Raw genomic sequence first — 27,209 nt, forward strand, 5'->3', positions numbered from 1 at the left:
TATCAGAACTTATCTTTTTGCAACTTAACTTTTTGCATTTTGTTTCTTCTTCCTGTTTACTACTTCTACGTTTTCCCAAATTTCTTTTTTGTCTGATGTAGCTCCTTTTTTGCCTCATCTTCACATGTATGTTCACTTTGCCAGGTGCTTGCTTCTTAAGTAATTTACAGTGTAACACTTTCAGAACACTTTTTGTTGCTAACAAGTTACTTAATTTCCCTCTAGTCCTGTTCTTCTGGGTCTCCGTAACCTAGGTGACTTTACTATTTAACCACTGAAAGTATCATTTACATAACACAAACAAAACAAAACATAATGAGTCACTTTTAAGACTAAACTCAATCTGGTTGATCTTCTAAATCATGAACCTATGTGAATTAAAAGTGCTGCCTACAATATCGTAACAAAAGTTTTATGAGATTTTTGAGTTGACTACTGTTTTGTGGAGCAGAAGTCAGTGCATTTTTGTCACATGAACTGAACCTAAAATATGATACTGTGAAATTTTTGCTGCAGTTGATGACATAAGTTCAAAATAATAACACTGCTAAATGATATAATCCGAAAGACCAACTCCAAAATTACATGACATTTCTTTCTGAATTTATGACTGCTGGTGCCACTTCCCCTGCATGAACCATGGACCTTGCCGTTGGTGGGGAGGCTTGCGTGCCTCAGCGATACAGATGGCCGTACCGTAGGTGCAACCACAACGGAGGGGTATCTGTTGAGAGGCCAGACAAACATGTGGTTCCTGAAGAGGGGCAGCAGCCTTTACAGTAGTTGCAGGGGCAACAGTCTGGATGATTGACTGATCTGGCCTTGTAACATTAACCAAAACGGCCTTGCTGTGCTGGTACTGCGAACGGCTGAAAGCAAGGGGAAACTACAGCCGTAATTTTTCCCGAGGACATGCAGCTTTACTGTATGATTAAATGATGATGGTGTCCTCTTGGGTAAAATATTCCGGAGGTAAAATAGTCCCCCATTCGGATCTCCGGGCGGGGACTACTCAAGAGGACGTCGTTATCAGGAGAAAGAAAATTGGCGTTCTACGGATCGGAGTGTGGAATGTCAGATCCCTTAATCGGGCAGGTAGGTTAGAAAATTTAAAAAGGGAAATGGATAGGTTAAAGTTAGATATAGTGGGAATTAGTGAAGTTCGGTGGCAGGAGGAACAAGACTTTTGGTCAGGTGAATACAGGGTTATAAATACAAAATTAAATAGGGGTAATGCAGGAGTAGGTTTAATAATGAATAGCAAAATAGGAATGCGGGTAAGCTACTACAAACAGCATAGTGAACGCATTACTGTGGCCAAGATAGACACAAAGCCCATGCCTACTACAGTAGTACAAGTTTATATGCCAACTAGCTCTGCAGATGATGAAGAAATAGATGAAATGTATGACGAGATAAAAGAAATTATTCAGGTAGTGAAGGGAGACGAAAATTTAATAGTCATGGGTGACTGGAATTCGTCAGTAGGAAAAGGGAGAGAAGGAAACATAGTAGGTGAATATGGATTGGGGGGAAGAAATGAAAGAGGAAGCCGCCTTGTAGAATTTTGCACAGAGCATGACTTAATCATAGCTAACACTTGGTTCAAGAATCATAAAGGAAGGTTGTATACATGGAAGAATCCTGGAGATACTAAAAGGTATCAGATAGATTATATAATGGTAAGACAGAGATTTAGGAACCAGGTTTTAAATTGTAAGACATTTCCAGGGGCAGATGTGGACTCTGACCACAATCTATTGGTTATGAACTGCAGATTGAAACTGAAGAAACTGCAAAAAGGTGGGAATTTAAGGAGATGGGACCTGGATAAACTGAAAGAACCAGAGGTTCTAGAGAGTTTCAGGGAGAGCATAAGGGAACAATTGACAGGAATGGGGGAAAGAAATACAGTAGAAGAAGAATGGGTAGCTCTGAGGGATGAAGTAGTGAAGGCAGCAGACGATCAAGTAGGTAAAAAGACGAGGGCTAATAGAAATCCTTGGGTAACAGAAGAAATATTGAATTTAATTGATGAAAGGAGAAAATATAAAAATGCAGTAAATGAGGCAGGCAAAAAGGAATACAAACGTCTCAAAAATGATATCAACAGGAAGTGCAAAATGGCTAAGCAGAGATGGCTAGAGGACAAATGTAAGGATGTAGAGGCTTGTCTCACTAGGGGTAAGATAGATACTGCCTACAGGAAAATTAAAGAGACCTTTGGAGAGAAGAGAACCACTTGTATGAATATCAAGAGCTCAGATGGCAACCCAGTTCTAAGCAAAGAAGGGAAGGCAGAAAGGTGGAAGAAGTATATAGAGGGTTTATACAAGGGCGATGTACTTGAGGACAATATTATGGAAATGGAAGAGGATGTAGATGAAGAAGAAATGGGAGATAAGATATTGCGTGAAGAGTTTGACAGAGCACTGAAAGACCTGAGTCGAAACAAGGCCCCGGGAGTAGACAACATTCCATTAGAACTACGGATGGCCTTGGGAGAGCCAGTCATGACAAAACTCTACCATCTGGTGAGCAAGATCTTGAGACAGGCGAAATACCCTCAGACTTCAAGAAGAATATAATAATTCCAATCCAAAAGAAAGCAGGTGTTGACAGATGTGAAAATTACCGAACTATCAGTTTAATAAGTCATGGCTGCAAAATACTAACGCGAATTATTTACAGACGAATGGAAAAACTGGTAGAAGCGGACCTCGGGGAAGATCAGTTTGGATTCCGTAGAAATGTTGGAACACGTGAGGCAATACTAACCTTACGACTTATCTTAGAAGAAAGATTAAGAAAAGGCAAACCTACGTTTCTAGCATTTGAAGACTTAGAGAAAGCATTTGACAGTGTTAACTGGAATACTCTCTTTCAAATTCTGAAGGTGGCAGGGGTAAAATACAGGGAGCGAAAGGCTATTTACAATTTGTACAGAAACCAGGTGGCCGTTATAAGAGTCGAGGGGCATGAAAGGGAAGCAGTGGTTGGGAAAGGAGTGAGACAGGGTTGTAGCCTCTCCCCGATGTTATTCAATCTGTATATTGAGCAAGCAGTAAAGGAAACAAAAGAAAAATTCGGAGTAGGTATTAAAATTCATGGAGAAGAAGTAAAAACTTTGAGGTTCGCCAATGACATTGTAATTCTGTCAGAGACAGCAAAGGACTTGGAAGAGCAGTTGAACGGAATGGACAGTGTCTTGAAAGGAGGATATAAGATGAACATCAACAAAAGCAAAACGAGGACAATGGAATGTAGTCAAATTAAATCGGGTGATGCTGAGGGAATTAAATTAGAAAATGAGACACTTAAAGTAGTAAAGGAGTTTTGCTATTTAGGGAGTAAAATAACTGATGATGGTCAAAGTAGAGAGGATATAAAATGTAGACTGGCAATGGCAAGGAAATCGTTTCTGAAGAAGAGAAATTTGTTAACATCGAGTATAGACTTAAGTGACAGGAAGTCGTTTCTGAAAGTATTTGTATGGAGTGTAGCCATGTATGGAAGTGAAACATGGACAATAACTAGTTTGGACAAGAAGAGAATAGAAGCTTTCGAAATGTGGTGCTACAGAAGAATGCTGAAGATAAGGTGGGTAGATCACGTAACTAATGAGGAGGTATTGAATAGGATTGGGGAGAAGAGAAGTTTGTGGCACAACTTGACTAGAAGAAGGGATCGGTTGGTAGGACATGTTTTGAGGCATCAAGGGATCACAAATTTAGCATTGGAGGGCAGCGTGGAGGGTAAAAACCGTAGAGGGAGACCAAGAGATGAATACACTAAGCAGATTCAGAAGGATGTAGGTTGCAGTAGGTACTGGGAGATGAAGAAGCTTGCACAGGATATAGTAGCATGGAGAGCTGCATCAAACCAGTGGAGGAGGAGATTAGTGTTTAACGTCCCGTTGACAACGAGGTCGTTAGAGACGGAGCGCAAGCTCGGGGGAGGGAAGGATGGGGAAGGAAATCGGCCGTGCCCTTTCAAAGGAACCATCCCGGCATTTGCCTGAAGCGATTTAGGGAAATCACGGAAAACCTAAATCAGGATGGCCGGAGACGGGATTGAACCGTCGTCCTCCCGAATGCGAGTCCAGTGTGCTAACCACTGCGCCACCTCGCTCGGTGTACATCAAACCAGTCTCAGGACTGAAGACCACAACAACAACAACAACAACAACAACAACAACAACAACGGTGCCACTTCATGTTATAGTCACAATTTGGCAAAAGAATAGCTGTCAATACAAGCATTTTGTCATCAATGTCAAAAAAGGAACACCATGTGAAAGAAAACATTGATAAGGTGTTCATTTGTTTGTTTGAAGGAAATTGTGTATAAGGCATTTATTACAAGAGGACGAACCAGAACTTTTACTAGGATGTTATGAAAAATTGTTAAAAAAGGTATGTGACACAGTTATAGCCTTAGTCCCATGGCCAAGTGGGAATTGTCTGCTTTAACACATCATCATCCTGTCCAACACAGGTCTACAAATCCAACAGTTTGTGGCAAAAAATGACATCTGTGAGTTTTCATCCACCATATTCCCTGAACCTTGCCCCTACTGACATTTTCTTATCCTTGACCCTATCGCTGGCACTCGACACAGCAAAGATGACTTTCAGGATGCCTTTCCATCGAATTCACCAAGCATACTGAGAATCCACCATTTACAAGCAGATATATGCTACTAGGAATGCTTATGATGTCACTACCTTTGGTCTCAAATATGAGCATTTATTTAAGGATCTTGTTATCTTCTATGACTGTAAATTTGTATTTGTTTTTAGCTAATAGATCACCATTTTGTTAATCTGGGAGAACTTGAAGAAAATCTGCAGTAGGCTATCCCAGTGCATACAAGATTTTTTTTTTTTTTTTTCCTGGCAGTGGAAAAGTCATTGGAACTGGAGCACACCATGAAATGAACACTACCTGGAAGTGTCAAACAATGGAAAATCCAGGATGGAATGTAACAATATTATGAGAAGGAAAGTTGCCACTCAACATATGGCGGAGATACTGAGTCGCGATAGGCACAGCAAAAAGATTTTCACTTTTAAAGCTTTCGGCCAATGGTTTTTGTCAACAATAGACACACATACGTGCACACACACATACTCATGCAAATGCAACTCCCACATACAACTGCAGTCTCAGGCAACTGAAACCACTCTGCCAGCATCTCTGCTATATGGTGAGTGGCAACTTTCCTTCTCATAATATTGTTACCGGAAGTATAATTTGTAAAATAAAACCACATTTTCTTTAAACATTACAATGATTTGCGATGCCTTCCTCATGTGTCTAATGCTACCACCTACTGAATAGAAGTATTTTTTGTAAATTTTAATAAGACACTCAGCAACAACCACTCACAATAATAATAATAATAATAATAATAATAATAATAATAATAATAACAATAATAATCATTTAAGACTGATTATGCCTTTCAGCATTCAGTCTGGAGCGTAGTCCCCCTTATAAAATTCCTCCATGATCCCCTATTCAGTGCTAACATTGGTGCCTCTTCTGATGTTAAGCCTATAACTTCAAAATCATTCTTAACCAAATCCAGGTACCTTCTCCTTGGTCTATCCTGACTCCTCCTACCCTCTACTGCTGAACCCATGAGTCTCTTGGGTAACTTTGCTTCTCCCATGCGTGTAACATGACCCCACCATCTAAGCCTGTTTGCCCTGACTGCTACATCTATAGAGTTCATTCCCAGTTTTTCTTTGATTTCCTCATTGTGGACACCCTCCTGCCATTGTTCCCATCTACTAGTACCTGCAATCATCCTAGCTACTTTCATATATGTATGATCAATTTTTCTAATTTGTGATAATTTTTTAAAATAAATTAGAAAAATTTATCATACTTATAAGAAACTACAGGTATACACCAGACGGTGTAAAAATCTTACAGCAACTAAATAACAAACCCCATGCGTACCATTCACGGAAATTTGTAATAATTATAAAAGGAGATGGCTCTTTGAGCCAATTATTTCTTCTATATTTATAATCATTTCAAATTTCAGTGAATGGTGCAAGTGGGGCTCTGTTATTTAGCTGGTGTAAGATTTTTACATCATCTAGTTTATACCTGTAGTTTCTCATAAATATGATAAATTTTTATACATCTTGTGATGCTTTCCTTGAAAATATTACAGGGGAATATGGAAACCTTGGGATCAATTTGAGTTCCTAAGAGAGCAGATCATAGGGACCTGAACACTCGTCAGCAGGCAGATAATACACTACTGGCCATTAAAATTACTACACCAAGAAGAAATGCAAATGATAAACGGGTATTCATTGGACAAATATATTATACTAGAACTGACATGTGATTACATTTTCACACAATTTGGGTGCATAGATCCTGAGAAATCAGTACCCAGAACAGCCACATCTGGCCATAATAACGGCCTTGATACGCCTGGGCATTGAGTCAAACAGAGCTTGGATGGCATTTACAGGTACAGCTGCCCATGCAACTTCAACACGATACCACAATTCATCAAGAGTAGTGACTGGCGTATTGTGACGAGCCAGTTGCTCGGCCACCATTGACCAGACATTTTCAATTGGTGAGAGATCTGGAGAATGTGCTGGCCAGGGCAGCAGTTGAACATTTTCTGTATCCAGAAAGGCCCGTACAGGACCTGCAACATGCGGTTGTTGATTATCCTGCTGAAATGTAGGGTTTCGCAGGGATCGAATGAAGGGTAGAGCCATGGGTCTTAACACATCTGAAATGTAACATCCACTGTTCAAAGTGCCGTCAATGCGAACAACAGGTGACAGATGTATAAACAATGGCACGCCATACCATCACACTGGGTGATACGCCAGTATGGCGATGACGAATACACTCTTCCGATGTGCGTTCACCGTGATGTTGCCAAACACGGATGCGACCATCAAGATGCTGTAAACAGAACCTGGATTCATCCGATAAAATGATGTTTTGCCATTCGTGCACCCAGGCTCATCGTTGAGTACACCATCGCAGGCTCTCCTGTCTGTGATGCAGCATCAAGGGTAACCGCAGCCATGGTCTCCGGTCTCCAAGCTGATAGTCCATGCTGCTGCAAACATCGTTGAACTGTTCGTACAGATGGTTGTCTTGCAAATGTCCCCATCTGTTGACTCAGGGATCGAGACGTGGCTCCACGATCCGTTACAGCCATGCGGATAAGATGCCTGTCATCTCGACTGCTTGTGATACGAGGCAGTTGAGATCCAACACGGCGTTCCGTATTACCCTCCTGAACCCACCGATTCCATATTCTGCTAACAGTTATTGGATCTCGACCAACACGAGCAGCAATGTCGCGATACAATAAACCACAATCGCATTAGGCTACAATCCGACCTTTATCAAAGTCGGAAATGTGATTGTACGCATTTCTCCTCCTTACATGAGGCATCACAACAACATTTCACCAGGCAACGCCGGTCAACTGCTGTTTGTGTATAAGAAATAGGTTGGAAACTTTCCTCATGTCAGCACGTTGTAGGTGTCTCCACCGGCGCCAACCTTGTGTGAATGCTCTGAAAAGCTTATCATTTGCATATCACAGCATCTTCTTCCTGTCGGTTAAATTTCGTGTCTGTAGCACGTCATCTTCATGGTGTAGCAATTTTAATGGCCAGTAGTGTACAAAATCTTAACATCCAAAGTGCAATGTACAGTAAACATTAACTAAGGAGTAAGATGATACTCACACTGATAACAGTACTGGTGCAAGCAGCTCATTGGTCATTAACAGATGATGTATGTAGGCTCTTGTGTGTTTTTTGCAGCAAAGGCACTGACACGACGCTACCACAGGCTCGAAATCTTCACAAAACCTGATCAGAATCACATTTAAAAAAACAGTCTTGGATACAAAAATAAGGGAAAGGAAATAAATACAGTGTCTTTGAGATCAATTCAGTTTTCATTTGAGAAAAATATTTCAATTAAGTATGAAACACTAATATCAGATATTATATACTAGCTTTCCTCTCTCTCTCTCTCTCTCTCTCTCTCTCTCTCTCTCTCTCTCTCTATTAGAATTATCGGTGAGGATTTGGGTTCCAGTTCAATAGGTCAGGCAACACTTATGAAAGGGTGGGTCAGACTTTGGATCTTACACTTCTTAACATCTTGTTGTAACATCAGCAAGGACTCAAACTGTTATTTTATCATTATGAATGAGTTCACCAACTGCTAAACAAAAATAAAAATCTGCTATTGTAATTTATTTTTTAGTATGATTCTGTTCATAGATTTTAATATATGTTTAGGGTGTGTCCTGCAATACAAAGTAGCTGCCTTGCTGTGGTGCCATTGTTTAAATTAATTGTTCTGCATGTATTCAGTATCTTAGTCTCATCACTGTCCCCTGTTCAGAAAAGGGCCAAAAAAAGATACAGGGAAGACAATTAGCACAAAGAACTTTTATTAAGTTTCTATGCTTTATCTCGAAACTGAATAATCTTTTCTTTTAACATATAATTTGATTTAACTGAAAAATGGTAGGGTTATATGGAACTGGTACAGAAATGAGACAGCTATTACTGGTAGAAAAACTGTATAAATGGAGATACAGATTTATTAATGCATATGACAAGCCCATTCACTATTACTAATCACCTTTAATTTGTATCTTTTGTAAGTCTAATCAAAATAACTGAAGACATCATAACAGAATAAAAGCTAATGATAAAAGAATAGCTATCTTGAGAGATGTTAATGATGCTCCTGTTCTTGTTGAGGAAACCAAAATGGATGACACTATCAGGGTATCAAGCTAAAAAAAAAAAAAAAAAAGGCATTTTGAAACTTAAATACAGCTAAAGCAAATATGATGGCCTGTGATAAAAGAAGAGCAAATTAAGATAAGAATTAATATCATAAATGAATTCCTAGAGGAGGCTGATTAATGTACTTGTATAAGGAATATGACACTCATGAACAGTTAAGCTTTAACTTACATAAAATAATGAAAAACAGAGGTGTGAATTAGAATTGTTCATTTAATCTCCAACAATTTTTTTATAAATATTCGTATATAGCAGCCATGAAATTAATAAAGAAGCTTTGAAAGTTGAAAAGGAAAAGAAGCTAAATTCATCTGAGTAATGGCGCTACAAAATTGTGAAAGAGAAAACATGGATTTGCAACAAATAGAAAGTGGTTTTTCAAAAATTGGGTGTAAGCTAAATCCTCCTGAAATCCACTGTAACCAAATGAATGAGTTTTAGTGACTTTCTAGACACATAATACATTGTTTAAAAACACTAACCCACAGACATCCTAACCACAAGAAAGCAAAGAGAAGGCTGCAATTATGCAATCTGGAGCAAAGTACAAGAGACAAAGGATGTGACAATTACGAAAAACTGAAGAGAAATAAGAAGAGTGGAGAACTACATAAATCGATCTTTGGATTGATTACCACCAATTTGACTGCAGATAGTGCATCAGTTACCCAAAGATCCATAAATGTGTGCACCCAAAAAGACATAAATTCTAATAATAAAAAAATTTAAAGAAAGTTCATCACATATCTTTCCTTCAGGACGCAAAGAGAGACGCTGGAGACAGAAATGGGGAGATGAACATGTGTAAAAGAAAGGGTGGGTTCATCAGATCAACAGTGACTGAAACAAACAAGTTTTCAGTAGTTTGAGTTCAATATCAATAAGTTTGTACATTGAAATTCCCTGGAAGAATGAAACTGTGTGCCTGTACCAGGATTAAAAAGCAGAATTTTGTCTTTAGCATGAAATGCTCTTCCCGAATGACCTTTCCAACCATGACTCACAGCCTGACATTATTACTTTATATCTGCTGTAATTTCTCTCCTAGTTTACAAACATCAAAGAAGCTCTCCTGCATACTTTCCAGAACTAGGACTACTTTAGTTAACACAAAATTGTTGAGGCTTTCGTGGCCACTTGTTGACAAACTGCCTATTGGCTTCTGTCTCGGGTTCTTCGGCCGACGTTCATCTAATGATTTTTCTGACGTTTCGCCAGCACGAGTGGCTGGCATTGTCAAAGCTTCACCCTCCATTGCCGGTGGTGAACTGGAGCCGAGCTCGCGGGCGCAGGCTATATATACCTGGCGCGCCAACGTCCGAGGGCTTCTCCGCGGTCATTTCCGGTGCGGTTCTCCTCTAAGCCTTAAGGTCAACGGATCCTGGCTTCCCGTACTGCAGCGAACGACCGTCGCAGGTAGCAAGAGGAGAACCGCACCGGAAATGACCGCGGAGAAGCCCTCGGACGTTGGCGCGCCAGGTACATATAGCCTGCGCCCGCGAGCTCGGCTCCAGTTCACCACCGGCAATGGAGGGTGAAGCTTTGACAATGCCAGCCACTCGTGCTGGCGAAACGTCAGAAAAATCATTAGATGAACGTCGGCCGAAGAACCCGAGACAGAAGCCAATAGGCAGTTTGTCTACTTTAGTTAAGTTGGTGTAAGTTGATGCCTGACAGCTGGAAGCACTGTTTTAAGCTTTCAGCTGTGAAGTGCAGACGGCTGCAGGCAAAAACAACAGCCATCTAAAGAGATTCACCAACAACGAGGCGCTGCCACAGAGATACTGCATTTACAAAATCACATAATGTGACTGGTTGCAGTAGGCAAACAAAGCTGCTGTGTCCAGCCCAATGCTGCTGTCAGGGATCTTCTTACAGTGACATGGCTACAGCCACAACCTGTATAGATATGCCTGAAACCTCAATCAGTGAAAGAGCAATGGTTCTGGAAGCCAAGATTACGGATCTGCCTCTTGGTCTAGCAAGTGATTTTAATCTGACAAAGTTCAAAAACACTGCACAATATGATACAGAGTGAAAGATTCATTCTGGAACATTTTAGATAGTTTGCTTCTTCACTTCTCTTAAGAGTTTTTTTCACACATGCATTTTCTGTCTGCGCCAAAATCCTTCTGCTTTCAAATTAGCATTTTCACTTCCTCAGCTCTAATGTACAAAATGACTGACACTTAAACAGCAGCATCAGTGATGAATATGTACATTTGAAAGAAATACAGTATCTTTTGTTTAAACATATAATAGTGACATGTTTTTTCTTTAAGGATTATTCAGGAAAAAAGATAAAAATCTAATGAAGTAAAAAAAAAAGGTTTATTCATAACCCAAAGTTTACTAGTGGTGGTGTTACTGGAGGTGGTAAGAACCCTAGCTTCCTCTGGCCTTTGAACTAAAGCACCCAGATAATTACAGGTGAACCAGGTGAACTTACAGCTTAACATGGCCTCTAAACCCCAATTCAAATTATATTTTCACGTTAACATTTAATTACCAGAGGTGAAAGAAGTGATAAGCGACAGCAAAAATTCATAAGATCACTTGGGGACTGAACCATGGACTTCTGGGATAGTTGTCTGACACTTCCCCAAAGAGTCAGCAAGTCACACAAATCTAAAAAAGGTGGAAGAAAACTGTTTTTATCATTCACAAGATTGTTATTTCTCTCTGTCTACATGAGAAGCCACAATTTAAGAAAAACACTCGTGTACATTAAAGCTCTGGGCCTAAAAGGAGTGGCCATAGTATACACAAAAAAGTGACAAAAGAATAACTTATATTCATATTCTGAGGTACAAAATAGCTGAGCAAGAATATGTTTCATTTTAACCTAGTACAAATTACCATTACTCACCTATCGTCCTTCAGGGATATTTCATACACAGTGTCATTACTGTCATGTACACCATTTGCACCTGTGGTTGAGGAATGTACGGTGGCTCCTGAATCAGAGTTCAGATTTTTACAGTTTTCACCCTTGTCTGATTTTACTGCTTGCTTCCGACTATCAATATTAATACTTTTGTTAGTTTCCTCTTCCTTTATAGGTGAATCAGGACTGAAAACAGTACATTAACTATAGTTCTAAAGAGAAAATAAAACATAAGTACTAACATTATTTGTCACATAAGATACAGCCTGGCTTCAGCAGTCAGAAAATGTGGTCATGTGTGCGAGATGTGTTTGCGTGAGCATGTGAGTGTTTTCTGTATTTCTAACAAAGGCCTAGTTGGCTGAAAGCTCACTTTGTGATAGTCTTTTTGTTGTGCCTATCTACAACTTAGCATCCCCATTATATGGTGAGTAGCAACACTCATTTTCATAATATTGTTACAGTCCATCTTGGATCTTACACAGTACTTAGACATTCTTTCACTATCTCTATGTCAATGTTCATATTTCTGGATTAAAAGACACCACTTACTAAAAAGTAAAAAAAAAGACCCCCCCCCCCCCACACACACACACCTATGCCCTTAAATGCTGCCACCAGAACTAACATGCCTATGATATTTTTCAACAGGTGGACTGGTTGTAGTGGTTTGGGTAGACGGAGAGGGAGGCAGGACGTAGGGAAAGGGACAGGAGTTGGTGGGTAGCAGTTCAGAGGGAGAAGGCCGGTTTGTCATTTTGGAATGCAGGAGGGAGAGGTGCCAGGTATATGGACTAGCATGATTGTAGGGCCAGTGGGAAGCAGCACACGTTGAAGATGACATCGGAATGTGCATCGTGGGAGGAGGTGACAGGATGATGGAAGGGGAAACTTTTGGGTGGAGGGTGTGGAGACAGTGAGGTAACAGACTGACACCAGGATGATTACAGTAACAGAGGATGTGTTGTAAGGATAACTCCCATCTGGATATTTGAGAGAAGCTGGTGGTGGAGGGAAGAATACAGATAGGTTAAGCATCCATTAAAACTGAGCATGTTGTGTTCAGCTCTTTGTTGAGCAACCAGATGGTCAACTTTGTTCTTGCCAACAGTTTGGCAGTGGCCGTTCATCCTGGTGGACAGCTGGCTGGTAGTCAACATAGCAAACTGTGCAGTTTTTGCTGCAGATTTGGTATATGACATGGCTGCTTTCATTAGTGGCTTGGCATTTGATGGTGAAGGATAATCCTGTGGCTTGGAGTTGGGAATGGGAGTGGCATAAGGATGGACTAGAATGTTGTTTAGGTTGGGTGGGTGATGGGACACCATTTTAAGAGAGGTGGGAAGGATCTTGGATAGGATGTCTCTCATTCAGGGCAAGATGAGAGAGAAACAAAGCCTTGGTGGATGATGCACTTCAGCTGTTCCAGTCCAGAGTGATAGGGGGTGACAACAGGGTGCTCCTTTGTAGCTGATTGGGAGGATTGGGTTGTATGAGGGTTTGGCATGGGAAGTCTGTTTGTGGGCTAGGTTTGGGTTTGGAGGGCATTAGCTGTATGTGAAGCTCTTGTGAGGCCTTGAGCAAACTGGGCAAGGGAATTCTCATCACTGCAGATATGTCGTTCATGGGTGGCTAGGCTTTATAGGAGGGGTTTCTTGGTGCAGAAGGGATGACAGCTGTCAAAATGAAGATACTTTTGGTGGTTAGTGGATTTATTGTGGACAGACTCCCGATTTCTACAGTGGAGAAACTTCTTTGCCATCAGCCTCCAACTTAATACCAACACTGAACTTCGCCTCTCCTAGTTCATAATATCATCCAACCCCCCCCACCTCACCCGGTCCCACCAAATCACTGAAGACAGCATGGCTATATAAGGATGGCAGCAGCAACCATTCGACAATCACCACTTGACAATGGCCGAGGAGACTTGGCCCGATAGCTCATGGATTTTAAACCACTGGACATGGCTGGAAGCCTGAGAAAATTTTTATCAGCTTCCAACAATTCCTTACCTCCAACTTCATCTCACCATCCTTCCCCATTTCCCCAGGTCCCTTCCTAAGAACACTAACCTTTCGGCAGAAGAAAAGTCCGCCATGCACAGCCTGAAAGCAGACCGAGACATAGTCATTCTCCATGCAGATAAAGACTCCATACATGTCATGATGAGTCACAATGACTACCTGACGGGAGGCCTCTGCCACTCTCTGACTCCTCCAACTGTTCTACCAGAGTGATCCCATCCTGGAAGTCGGACATAACCTACTGAAATCCATAGGCCCCACCCAGAAACTCTCGCCTGAGTCTACCTCCCTATCCACCCCGACAATGTCCTGCACACCCACCTCCATCATGCTCCCCAAAATCCACACACCCAACAATCCTGCAAACACCATTGTGCTCTCACTGAAAAAAAAATTCCATTCTTGTTGAACAACACCTCCAACCAACAGCTCAATACCTAGCCTCCCATATCAAAGATACTAACTACTTCCTTTACCTCCTAGATCCATACTCATCACTGTTCTTGCCACCTCCCTATACGCCAACATCCCTCATGTCAATAGCTTTACCGCAATCGAACACTACCTCTCCCAATATCCTTCAGATCCTAAACCAATCACCTCATTCCTTATACACTTTACGAACTATATCCTGACTCTCAACTATTTTTCCTATGAAGGGAAGGTGTACAAACAAATCCATGGCACCAGCATGGCACCCTCATATGCCAAGCTATTTATGGGTAATCTGAAGGAAACCATCCTAACCCTCAAAATTCCCAACTCCTAACACGGTTCAGGTTCATTGATGATTTCTTCACAATCTGGATTCAGGGTCATGACCAGACCTCAGACTTTTAGGTTCTAAAAATCTTAAATTAGGTACCTAAAATAGGTTCTATCACTTACAAAAATAGGTTATAAAAATCAGAAAATAGGTGACCCAAATCTGACATTTTACTGTCTAGAAAGATAAATAGGTTGACAAAAATCCACATAATATTATATTATCCATGTCCATAATTACAGTCACATTAAATGTCTAACACTTTCTCCAGATTTTCCATTAAGAAACTGCTTCTCTTGTCTGTTAATAGCATCTTATATGCTGAGAATGAGCATTCCACGTCAACAGATGTTACCGGAGCATATTTAAATGACGGCATTAGGCTCAATAGGACAAAACACTCAGGTTCTGTTGATTTACCTGATAAAATGTCAGACACTGTCTCTAGTTTCTCACTAACTTTCATACCAAGAAGAACCTGGGATCAAATTTTTTTTCCCGACCCCACTCCCCCCTTCCATTAATCGCAGTTGCGTGTAGACTGGTTTCGCTGAACACTCTAGAGCTTTAATAATAGGGACCAAAAATGCATAATGAGATTTTAGGTACGCAATGTCGTTCCCGCAATTTAAGAACAATGATCTTAATGTCCTCCAAATACTCACTGTAATATTCCACATTGTGGGTGGTACATAGGCTCCAGATGGCATGAGTATTGAGCACCTTTTAAAGTAGTTAGTGCTGCGATGTGCAGAATATTCTATTACTGTTTGGTGGATGGTTCTGGATAAAACATCAATTTCATTCTGAACATTATAAGAAGCAGAAATCTCCATACAACCCAAAACTTGAACAAATTGCTGCAGTTAATATTCCACATTCCCCAGCGAGTAAGTATGGGTTCTGGTGGAAGTGGTACATTGGGAAGTTCCTCTCGAAATAAATGGATTCTTGTAGGTGCTTTAATAAAAACATTTTTGATGGTTGAAACTAGCTTATTTGCACGTGAAAATTCGAGACATATCAGCTCAGCTACACAATTCATGGCATGGGCAAGACGTGATATGGAGCAAGGCTGGGTAAAATACTTTCAACACTTTAACAGCAGCAATCATGTATGCGGCTGCATCAGTGTAAATTACAAGTACTTTATTTTCATCTAGATTGTTGGGGAAAAGTAATTTGAGGGCTTTATTAACAAAGTGAGCAACTGTTTCCTGGTTACTCTTTTTTAGTTCCTTCCTGCACATCAGATGCGGTACAGAACGAGTGTCAAGATCTAACTTTCCAACAATCAAATTAGCCACATATAGACCTTGTCTGTCAGTTGTCTCATTGACAGAGATCCACATGTATAAATCACTTATATCTTTCCTTGACCTGCTCTAAGTATTTTCATGTAAAGTATCTAAATAGTTCTTTCTCAGTGTGGTTTCTGATGGAATGCTGTGGGACAGTATTTCTGTAGAAAACTTTTGAATTGGCTATTTTCAACTGCATTGAATGGTATGTTTGCTGCAACAATGGCTCAACACAGGTCAAGATGAAATTTGTTTTTGTTTGTTGCATCTGGTTTAGTTACAAACGTTTGTTTCATGTCTGATTCATTTTTTAAAATCTGCCTGGTGTTTAATCACTGCAACATGCTGACTTAAATGCGACCCCTGTTCAGCACGTACCTAAAAACAAAAAGAAATGAGAAATACTTTGTGGAAGAATTTATGTACGAGATCTACTTCGCAAAATTAACCTACATTAAGGGTTTAGAAACACTATTTTTGCATTCGCATGTGTCTGGTTCAAGTTAACTTGGGAAAAACAGTGGCATCACTGTTCTCTGAGTGGGCATAGCAGATGAAAGGTTAAAATTTTACTTACGTCTTTGTTGCACACATTGCAATGAATAACTCTTTTGTCTGTAGGTAAACCAGGAAATTCTTGTAAACACTGACGAATCAGAGATAATTTGGAGCTGGCCACTTTCGGCATGCTTGACTTTCCACAAATACACTGTTGCTGTGAAATATTTCAACACATCCAAGCAGCAGGCTGACCGACTGAATGAAGACACTGAAGGTGTTTTAAACAGGCCATTCAGATGGGGCAGGAAGGTGACGGAGGCAGATCACAAGGCTCCTCCGTGCCCTGCTGGCCCATTTGACAGTTCACAGTGAGTGAACTAAGCAGGGCAGGCTCAAACAGCCTAGCGTATGCTGTCATCGTCTGACTCACAATTGGCATTCATGCATGCAAACAAATCAGTTATCATTGAATTACCAGAAGAGTATTTTTAGTCATACAAATTTTACTTGACTGGATTTTTAAAAATTAGATACAGTCAGGTCCTAACATGAAATTAGGTATTTTAGGTACTATAAAATTACTATTTTCGTTAAAATTTTTGCGTAATTCTTAGCTGGGAAGACCATGAGAGAACATCAGTCATAAAAAATTTTATATGCCTTTATTTAATGAGGTACAAAATAGGTTTTTACCTAAAATCTGAGGTCTAGTCATGACACCCTATCCATATTCCTTCACGACCTCAACACTTTCCTACTATTTGCTTCACCTTGTCCTCTTCTATGTAATGTGCCACCATCCTGGACATTGACCTCAACTTCTCTTATGGCAAATCTCTGTCCACATTAAACCCACTGATCACCAACAGTACCTGCATTGCAACAGCTGCCATCCCTTTCACACCAAAAAACCTTTCCATATGGCTTAGCCAACAATGGACAACATATCCCTTGCCCAGTATGCTGAAGACCTCACAAAGGCCTTCACGGACAGGCTATATCCTCCAAACCTAGCCCACAAACAGATTTTCTGTGCCATATCCTCGCACGCCCCCAACCCTCCCACAACCCACAAACAGCTACAAAGGAGTGGCTTCCTCGTCACCCGAAATCATCCTGGGATGGAACAACTAAGCCAAATCCTTTGCCAGGGCTTTGATTATCTCTTATCTTGCCTTGAAATGATGGACATCCCACCAAGACCCTTCCCATCCCTGCTAAAGTGGTGTACCGTTGCCCCCAACCTACAAAACACCCTAGTCCATCCCTATGTCACTCCCACTCCCAATACCCCATCACAGCGATCATATCCCTGTGGCAGACCAAGGTGCAGAACCTGCCCAATCCATTCACCCATTATTGTGGATATTTTGCTCTAGTTTGTCAAAGGATAATGCAAAAAACTGACAAGTTTTCTTTCTTTGGCGTGTGCCTTTCAACAACTTAACACTTTTCTGCTTTTTGGTAAGTAACTCCTTTAATCCAAAAGTACTTTCATTCTACAAGAACATTCCTACAACATTCATGTCAATGTTAATTAACTGCAGGAATTTGTTCAAGTTTTGGGTTGTATGGAGATTTCTGCTTCTTATAATGTTCAGAATGAAATTGATGTTTTATTCAGAAATATCCACCAAACAGTAACAGAACATTCTGCACATAGCAATACTAACTACTTCAAAAAATGCTCAATACTCATGCTATCTGGAGCCTATCCACCACCCACAATATTTCTCAACACTAACTCTCCTGATGTGTGCAGGTGAGAACTGTGTATTATGCCTTCTGTTCAGGTGATCCTCTGATCTAAATCTTCAATAGTCCCTACCATTGGCCACCACCTACCACCTCCCACTCTGTTGCAGCTGCAATTACCTCTCCAGTCATTTCCCATACAACACTAACTGAGTGGTGGCTGCTCTTCCCCACCCCACCCACACATACCTCTTCCTCTTCATCCCTATGGTTTTGTGAATTAATCTACACTGTGCCACTGCTCCTGAGAGACTGACTGTTGATGGCAGGTATGCGACAGCAGGTACAATAATATCTAACTGTTGAAAGAATACGAAAATTTATCACTGACTGCCAACAATGGAATATGGAGAAACAGTGTGGAGCTGCCCACATTCTTAGTATTTCATTATGTGTTGTGGCACTGTGTGGTCCTGGAAAAGTGTTACATTAGCACACAGATCTCATGATTCAAATAATGCTTACCATAAACAAACCACAAGAGAAATGGATTGAAAAACAAAGTCATGCATCCTAGTCAGGAATTGGTAGACAATCCAGAACTTCATTGGGAAAAGTTGTAACAGTACTTTGCGGTGCACAGCATACTGTGCACTTTGTGAATTTTAGTGGATGACAAATGAACAGTTCTAAATATCAGTGTCCTTATATTAGAATCTTCATAGTCCAATCCATTAGAGAATGGACTTGTACTTGATTTAATAAGTAATAGCAGGACAAGTAGTAGTAGTAGTAGTAGTAGTAGTAGTAGTAGTATGGACCGCAAGAATTGTCATACCCTTTCAACTACCTCAGTCCTTTCTTCTCCTTCTCACAAATGTCCAGCCTGGCCACAACTTGGTCAGTATTGCAATGTGTGTGTGTGTGTGTACGCATGCACAAAAAAAGCAATGCCTGTGATCATTTTTTTGAATTATTGTTTCTTTTCCAGAATTTGTAGTACTGTAATATTTAAAGAAACAGGGCAGCAAATGTGTGTTTGACATGCCAGTGCTTCATAAAGTGTTCTACAATTTGATAGAATTCAAACCAATGTGCAATTTTGGATTTTCAGACCCCCGCCCTCCCCCCCCCTCCCCCCCCCCCCACACACATACACACAAACAAAGGCATTTGAGGCAAAATTTTGAAAAAGTGGCAAAAAAATTCAGACTGACAGGGGCTTGATCCTAAAAACTGGATTTGTATTCTGAAACTTGTGCACTAAGCACCACATGATCATAGTATGTGACAGAATATGGTTTGTGTGAAAATGTAATGAGACTGATTGTTTATCTACCAAATATTTTATTTTTTTTCACACAGCAATATTGTCTCTTTCAAAACAGTTCCCTTCAGTAGCTACACACTGGCAGAGTCATCGTTCCCAGTCTTGGTAGCAGTGCTGAAAGACTTCAAGTCGTAGGACCTTTTACATGTCAGTCACATTCTTTGGAATGTTCTCCAGAGTTCAAAAATGATGTCCTTTTAAGACTTTTTCAATTTCAGGAAAAGAAAAACAAGTCACAAGGACTCAGATTAGGTGAATAGGGGGGTTGTGAAACAACAGGAATGCCATTTGAGTTCAAAAATTCCATGATGGAAGTAGCCATGTGATATGGGGCATTGTCATGGTGCAGCACAACTGAGCCACTTGTGTTCATTGGCAATCCTCTTAATAAGATCAACATACACGTTTCTTCAATTGCCCTCCTCCCCAGTTGTGAAGTTTGTCAACACTAAATTGGCACAAACCTTTCGCATGTGCAAATCTTCAATAAAAATAAAATGTATGGTGAAAGTGTTTAAGTTTAACAGGTTGTGACATTCACCTGCTTTATTTCCTCATTGATTGTCCTCGGTGTCAATGTACTGCGTTGCTATACTGGCTGAAAAATGGGGGTGGAAGTTCAACACTGACTACTTTAAATGATGTAGCCAACAGGTGTACATTTGCATTTCACAGTTCTTTACTTTCACTGTTCACAATCCCCCAATATACACATTTAATATGGCCAGTTATTTATTGTTTAACTTTCGATAAGTCTCATTAATAGGTTGCAGGCAAACATCCACATACTGCTACAATAGTTTACTGTTGAATATCTACGAGCAGAAAAGCCCAACCACATAGTTCACAGTTCTTGAAGAATAAAAAGGTGCATATGGAACAGACACTGTCATTGTTTTAACACACAGCCTAATTGTGTTACACTTATTTCACAGTTAAGTTGATGCATTGATGTTGATCTAAGCATTACAGGTTTCCCGTCTGAAACTCGGATATGGACTGACTGTCTCGAGCCCAAAAATTTGTTCTTTACATATCCGCACAATAATAGGTTCTGAAATTACACGTTGTTCGATATTTAAGTTACATAAATTACAATTAAAACATCACTCATTAAATTAAATGAATACATTAAAAAATTCATTCTTCTTAACAGTTTCTTCTACTACAAGAGTTAGGCCAAATTATTTACCTAAATGATGAAATTAACAGATATCACCACACAAGCAATACTTTTGACAAAACTGTTAATTACTTTGGAATTAATTAAGGGCTGGCTTTGCTTACATGTTTTCGAATAGAGCTAAACAGATCCCTCAAGAATACTATTAGTTGCTCCTCCAAATGTTTATAATTAGTACAGAACCCATATTTGTTTATAAGTCAACAATAGAATTTAAGTCACGAAACAATCACTGATTTCACCCTCTAACAAAAGAATTAACTAGGAATAATTGAAATAAATTAGAAAATCAATCACATACATAAAACCCAGCACAAAACCAGACTTGGTGTTATATTCTTTAAAACCGAGAGACAAGCTTTCTCTTTTATGAAAATGCAGATTACACTCATGCATATCAATGGCAATTAGTTAAAAGTGAAGAAATGAATTTTAAGGAAGCAGATGGCAAAACAATTTGGATTTCCTGACCAAGGTTCATCTTCAACACGTTCTCAGCCTTCCAAAAATGATTTGTGACAGCAAAAAACTTGTGCTCTATAAAAGTAATGTTTCTCATTGATTTTTCAAATGTCTCATGCATGGATTCCCCAAAACTTGGCTGCATAATGGTGCTTTAAATTCTGCAGTTCCATTTTCGTAACACACGACAAAAACACAAGTTCACTGATTCAAAAATTACATGATAGCTGTATGGAGCTGAAACTCTGAGCATCTGGAATGGATAAACACATGGGTCTACACAAGAACAACAACACAATATGGCCAGATCACTCACAGTGTTGTCAGCCTCACTGCTTTCCTCACACATCTCGTGTTTTATTCTTGTGTGTCCAACTAGCTTTTTCTGTGTATTATTTCCATAGGAGAACTCATTCCTTTTTGTTGTGTGTTGACAATAATGGACTAGTATGCTGCCAATACAGAATTCCCACCAGACGTCACAATAGAAAATTTGAAAAATCACATATGTGATATTAACACTTTAAGTAACAATGGTACATAACTTTTTCCTCCTGATTCATTGATAAGAATGTTATCCTGAAAAAGACTTTTGTCACTTAATCCTCGAGTTGGCGTGCCGTTTTTCATAACACAAGCAGCATGCGACGTACTTTGTATGCATGTAAGAAACAGCTATCTTTATGTAACCAAGGTAAACATGTTGAGCAAAATTCATTCTAATTTAATTGAACAACAATAAAATAGACTTACATTATATGAGCTAAATCTCTGTTTAATCAAATAATAATGGAATAAACATTCATTCTATCATTTGGTTGTCGCGAACAAGTGTTAACCCACACTAATGACCCACTTGAAGCACTAAACAGCGCAGCTGATTGAGGCCTCAGCCATCCACTTGTGTGATTACTAATTATTTCACAGATAACTACCTCAGTGTGGGATTGTGCTGCAAGCTAAGAATCTGGGTAATTTTCTTGCACAGATTGTAAATTTTTTCTCACCTAGCTTGCTGTTTACTTTATATTACTGCTGCTCATTTGGATGTCTGTCAACACAACTTCTCACTGTGTTAGCTGAAGCAGTAATTAAGAAATAGGTATGGGCTTGCAACTGTAAAACAATGGAATGTAACGAAACAATATTTTTTGTTGTTGGCGCACTCTGTACATAGGCGCACCCTCTCGAGGGTTAAACAGTTGAAAATTAAAATGTTTAGAACAGGCCCCATCTGATAGTTCCAGGTCTTTCCATCAATGCCACAAGATTGTAAAAGTATCATAATATATCCTAAACTTATTATAGAAAAAAAGTAGCTACATAACGTGTCCATGGAACCACTCTTCGCAAGAGTTTACTGCCGACGACAAATTTTAGGGCATTTATGAATGATATTGTAGTAACTGAAGAACAATTTTCATATAAATTTTATATTTCTATTTACCGCTCAGAGAAGAGTCTAGTTTCGGCAAAATGTACATAATGAAGTAATGCTACACACAGGCAATAATGGAAATTTCAGAACATAAACAATAAACAAAAATGAGGAAAGGCAGCCATTCACCTTAAGCCGATTCATATGAGACACAAATACAGTAGCAAAGGCATGTTTTCTCACTTCTGAACAGGCAGTAGCTTGAAAGATCAGTTAAATAGTTACACCTCTGTGCTGTTACTTGTGTCACTTGCTGTGCATGCACCACACATCAGTTAGCTACATATTCTCATTCTCTTTCATGAAGTGTTTTATCTCTGCATTCCTAGAGCATCTGCACCTAGTATCACAGAAAATTCATGAGATAACTTCATACGCCAAACACAATAGTGCAAGAAAACTAAACTTACTGATAAGAGACAGGGTGGCATGGAAGAGGATCGTTAACTGCAATACGAAGATCACTGCCATGAAGACAGCTGGTGAGTTTAATATTCACTAATGAGCATAATGTATGAGGATAATCCCAAAAGTAAGGTCACCTGTTTTTTTTAAGTACATAGACCTGTTCATTTCTACAATGGTTTACATCAGTTTACAGCTTGAACATTATCTATTTTTCGACATAATCACCATTTCTGCCGTTGCATTTTTGTAGACGCTGGGGCAGTTTTTGTATGCCCATGTCATACCGGCTTGCCGTCATGCTGTTCAGAAAGTTATGAACCTCTTCTTTCACCTCGTCATCGGAACTGAATCGCTGGGACAACAATTAATGCTGACAGGTACTGTGAGACTGAAAAAACTCAAACGGACAATTCAGAACCGGAGAAGAGGAATGTTGAGCAAGGGCATACATATTCTCCATGACAACGCTCGCCCACACATCGCTCAGCAAACCATTGCTCTCCTGCAACAATTTCAGTGGAACATAATCACCCACCCACTCTATAGTCCTGACTTGGCGCCCAGTGACTATCACCTGTTCCCTAGGTTAAAAGAGCATTTGGCCAGAAAGCAATTCAGCTCTGACAACGAGGTGAAAGAAGAGGTTCATAACTTTTTGAACAGCATTGTGGCGAGCTGGTATGACATGGGCATACAAAAACTGCCACAGAGTCTACAAAAATGCATCGACAAAAATGGTGATTATGTCGAAAAATAGCTAAATGTTCAAGCTGTAAACTGATGTAAACCATTGTAGAAATAAAAAGGTTTATGTACTTACAAAAATATAGGAGACCTTACTTTTGGGATTACCCTCATACCAGACACAGTGTAATATGGTTTTTATAAATCTAGCTTAACTGTAATACTGCCACTGCCAAACTTCACATAAACTATATTTTTGTTGATTGTGTTTCACTGCTTTAATAAATTGTAGAAAAGACATAGTAACACCTTAACCTTCTGTTCAATTTGTTCTTTATGGTGCAACCTGTACTGGTCAAAGACCATTATCCAGCGCAGATTTTTTTAAATAGCTAGCATGAGTTGCACATGTACAACAAAAACATGTAATGTCAAAAATGTAGCTTATAAATAATGTTCAGTCATGCAGAGATGAGTGAATGCATCAGGCTCCTCATGATTAAATTTTATTTATAAATATTATATTACTGACGCTTTTTTAATGTAGGTACATTTGCAACTCTTGCTGTTAACAAAAATCTGGCTGGATAATGGCCTTCGACTGGTACTGGTCACCAATAAAGAACAAACTGAACAGCAGCTTAATGCGTTACATGGTATCATTTCCCAAATTCTTGAAACTAATTGCATTCAAGCAACAGACTGTTTTAAGGAGTACAAAATTTTGACTCATAGCCAATGGAAATCAGTCTAACAACTATACATTTACATTGTGCCCTATTGTTGATGTACACTGTTCAACCAAGTTCTCTTCTTCAAACAATGGGAGACCATAATGATTGGGGCAAATACTGCACCATGGTCATATGGCAAGGAAAGGTAACAAGTATGATATACGAAACCAATTTAGGAGACTATGTTCATTCCCCATGTGGCAATTGTTTCCCCATGATAATACTGCCACTCGTATATCCTGATGTATAAGGCAAAGGCAGCCACATAGTTACAGAGGATTGATGTGTGGTGCACAGAAACTCACACTAGAAAACAGTTAACACTAGCTTTCGAGCTCTTGGTCTTTTTCTAGTAAGAGTATTGTGATTGTGTGTACTCTCACTTGAAAAAGAGCAGGAGCTCAAAGGTTGGCATTATCTGTTTCTTATTACTTGTTTCTGTGCACCACACACCAGTTCACTATGGGTAAGTACTTGCCTTTCTTTTATTTTATATATTTTTCCACCCGGGAAGTTCCATTATTGTTATAGTAGATGACAAAGATGTTTGATCAGCATGAGGATAAAATAGGATACCGTATCCTGCCTATCAAAATTGCCAGGTTTGAGTTACTAATTCAAGGTAGTATATGTTGGAAAAGTATTTACGTACTTTTTACACTCTGTTATTATCTTTGTAGGATCTAGGACAATTTCTTTGCAAGTAATGGTACAAAATCCTGTTGTGACCATTCGAAATTTATTTGCACTAATCTGCAGAAGGATTCAGATTGTATTAGTGACAAAGACATATGAAGCAGGTATTCATATGATTTTGCCCAGTTGCTGTATCAACAGTACATTCTTCTAGTGACATAAGTGATACTAACATTAATAAAAACTTATAGATATGGTAATGCCGTACAGAAATTGGCTACCACAAAGGTTTCTGCTGAAAAGTTTGACGTTGTTGTAACTACCAAATTTGTATATCTGCTGCTTCATAGTCCATGGATGAAGTTTGTGCTTTATTCGGCCACTAGAGGCCCCCCATCCTGCTGGTATATCAGTTGCAGATGTTGCCTGATGGGTGGGCCCCCTGTTAGAACTAATGGTTATGTAGGCCGGAGCACAGGTCTCTGCCAGCCACCACTGTGTTGTCTGTTGTATGTACTTTGTCTCTCATGTGTTTATGCTTTATCAAGTAATAAAGTTACGGAGTTCTTGGATTAGAACACTTTCACGACAAGTACTGTATTCCACTCCGTGTATCCCACTTCAGTGATTAGTCCTTTCTGTTTAATTTCCATGGAGGAATTGCTTAAATCTCTTCTCGAGCAACAGCATGTGCTGACAGTTGCTATTTCCAGTTTAATACCTACATTGTGATGAGGTGCACTCCTGCCAATGACATATCCACCACTGTTCTCTGCATACAATGATGCAGCAAAAGACTGGAATGGTTACAAAAAAGCCTGCAACGGTATTTCCAGGCATCTGGGGTAACAGACAAACTCATGCAAGGCTCTGTTGTTGTTGGTTTTCTTTTTCTCACTTCTTATGTATCAGTTGTTGTGCCAGCTCAACCCATTACATGAATGTTCAAGTCTTTCTTTTTATCAGATGTGGAAGATATTTTCTACCAATTATTATAAATGTACTCACGTTACTGCTACTCATGTGGAGTTTTACCATTGCCAATAGTGAGCAAAACAGTCGTATAGGGTACGAGCAGCAGAACTACACAGACTTAGTCATTGTCATAATTTTGTGGAAAATGTTCATAAGGAATCCTACGTAAATCAAATGGTTCGAGATGCAACACTACATACAGATGCAACACTACATACAGAAGTTCAAGAGCAAGCTCCACAGCATGAAAATCCTACACTTACAGAAGTGTTAAACTCAGCTCAATGGAAGCCTGGTCTGAAGTTTCAGAAATCGGTCCCCCCCCCCCCCCCCCCCCCCCAGCCTTCAGTCACTTCGCAAGGGAATGGAGAAGCTACTGCAGCACTCCAGCATACGTCTCAGTATCATATAGGTCATAGTTGTTCATGACAACAATGGTCCGAGTCACAACACAGCATTGTGCTCTGCTGCCTTCACACCCATGCTGTTTCATTCAACATGAACAGACTGCGTCCCCCAAGTGCTAGGCAATGCATAATAGATGTCATAAAAAAAACGACACATTGCTTCTGTGTGTAACTCTCTTCCAAACCTGAGTGAGGATGAAACAAACATGGATGTGAGCAGCGTGTCAGCATTGATGACATCTCAAAGCAAGTTATACACTGAACTATTGAGAAGGCAGGTGGGCAGAGGTGCAGCAGCAACATTGGTGAATCCTCAAACTTATGTGGATTTGCGTTCTCCCCTACTGGCTCCAATGTCACAGATGCTCCTGAGATAACAAACAACAGATTCCCACTCTTGGACAGTTTTCTGCACCTGTGACTTATAAGGTTGTGGTTCGTTCATTAGCATTCCTAGCTGTGGAGAATGCTTACACTGAAGATCTTTTTGGTTTGGACGCTTTTAAATTGTTTGGCGTCTCCATCAGTGAAAAAGTGCATCTGGTTTCTAATCAAGTTCCATATCAACATTTAGATGCTTTCTGTACCAAATTTTCCTCTTTATTTTAAGACTGGGTTGTGCAATAGAATTTCAGGCTCATATTACACTGAAACAGTCTGCCCACACACGTTTTTTCTGGGCCTGCCCAATACTGGTAACTTTAGGAGATCAGGTAAAAGCAGAGTTAGATTGCCTTCAATCCCTTTATGTTATTCAACCTATTTCTCCCAATGAATGGTTAACATCCCTGGCCAAAGTAAAATAATAATAATAGTAATAATAATAATAATAATAATAATAAACCCCGTGGAGGCCCGGGAAAAGAATAGGCCTCCGGTATGTTCTGCCAGTCGTAAAAGGCGACGAAAAGAACAAACCACTAATAGGGCTAACCCCCCTT

The 27,209-nt window shown here is 39.8% G+C and overlaps 1 protein-coding gene across 1 annotated transcript in view; it reads right to left on the reverse strand.

Moving 5' to 3' along the window:
• The window catches only part of LOC126259755 (queuine tRNA-ribosyltransferase accessory subunit 2), a 109,910-nt gene that overhangs the window by 1,617 nt on the left and 81,084 nt on the right, over positions 1-27,209 (reverse strand). The window contains exons 7-8 of the mRNA XM_049956746.1: positions 11,704-11,907; positions 7,752-7,877 (exon numbers count right to left, since the gene is read on the reverse strand). Of these exons, the coding sequence (XP_049812703.1) occupies positions 7,752-7,877; positions 11,704-11,907 (330 nt within the window). The remainder of the gene's footprint in view (positions 1-7,751; positions 7,878-11,703; positions 11,908-27,209) is intronic.

This window comes from Schistocerca nitens, chromosome 5 (genome assembly GCF_023898315.1).
Source record: "Schistocerca nitens isolate TAMUIC-IGC-003100 chromosome 5, iqSchNite1.1, whole genome shotgun sequence".
Lineage (NCBI taxonomy): Eukaryota > Metazoa > Arthropoda > Insecta > Orthoptera > Acrididae > Schistocerca > Schistocerca nitens.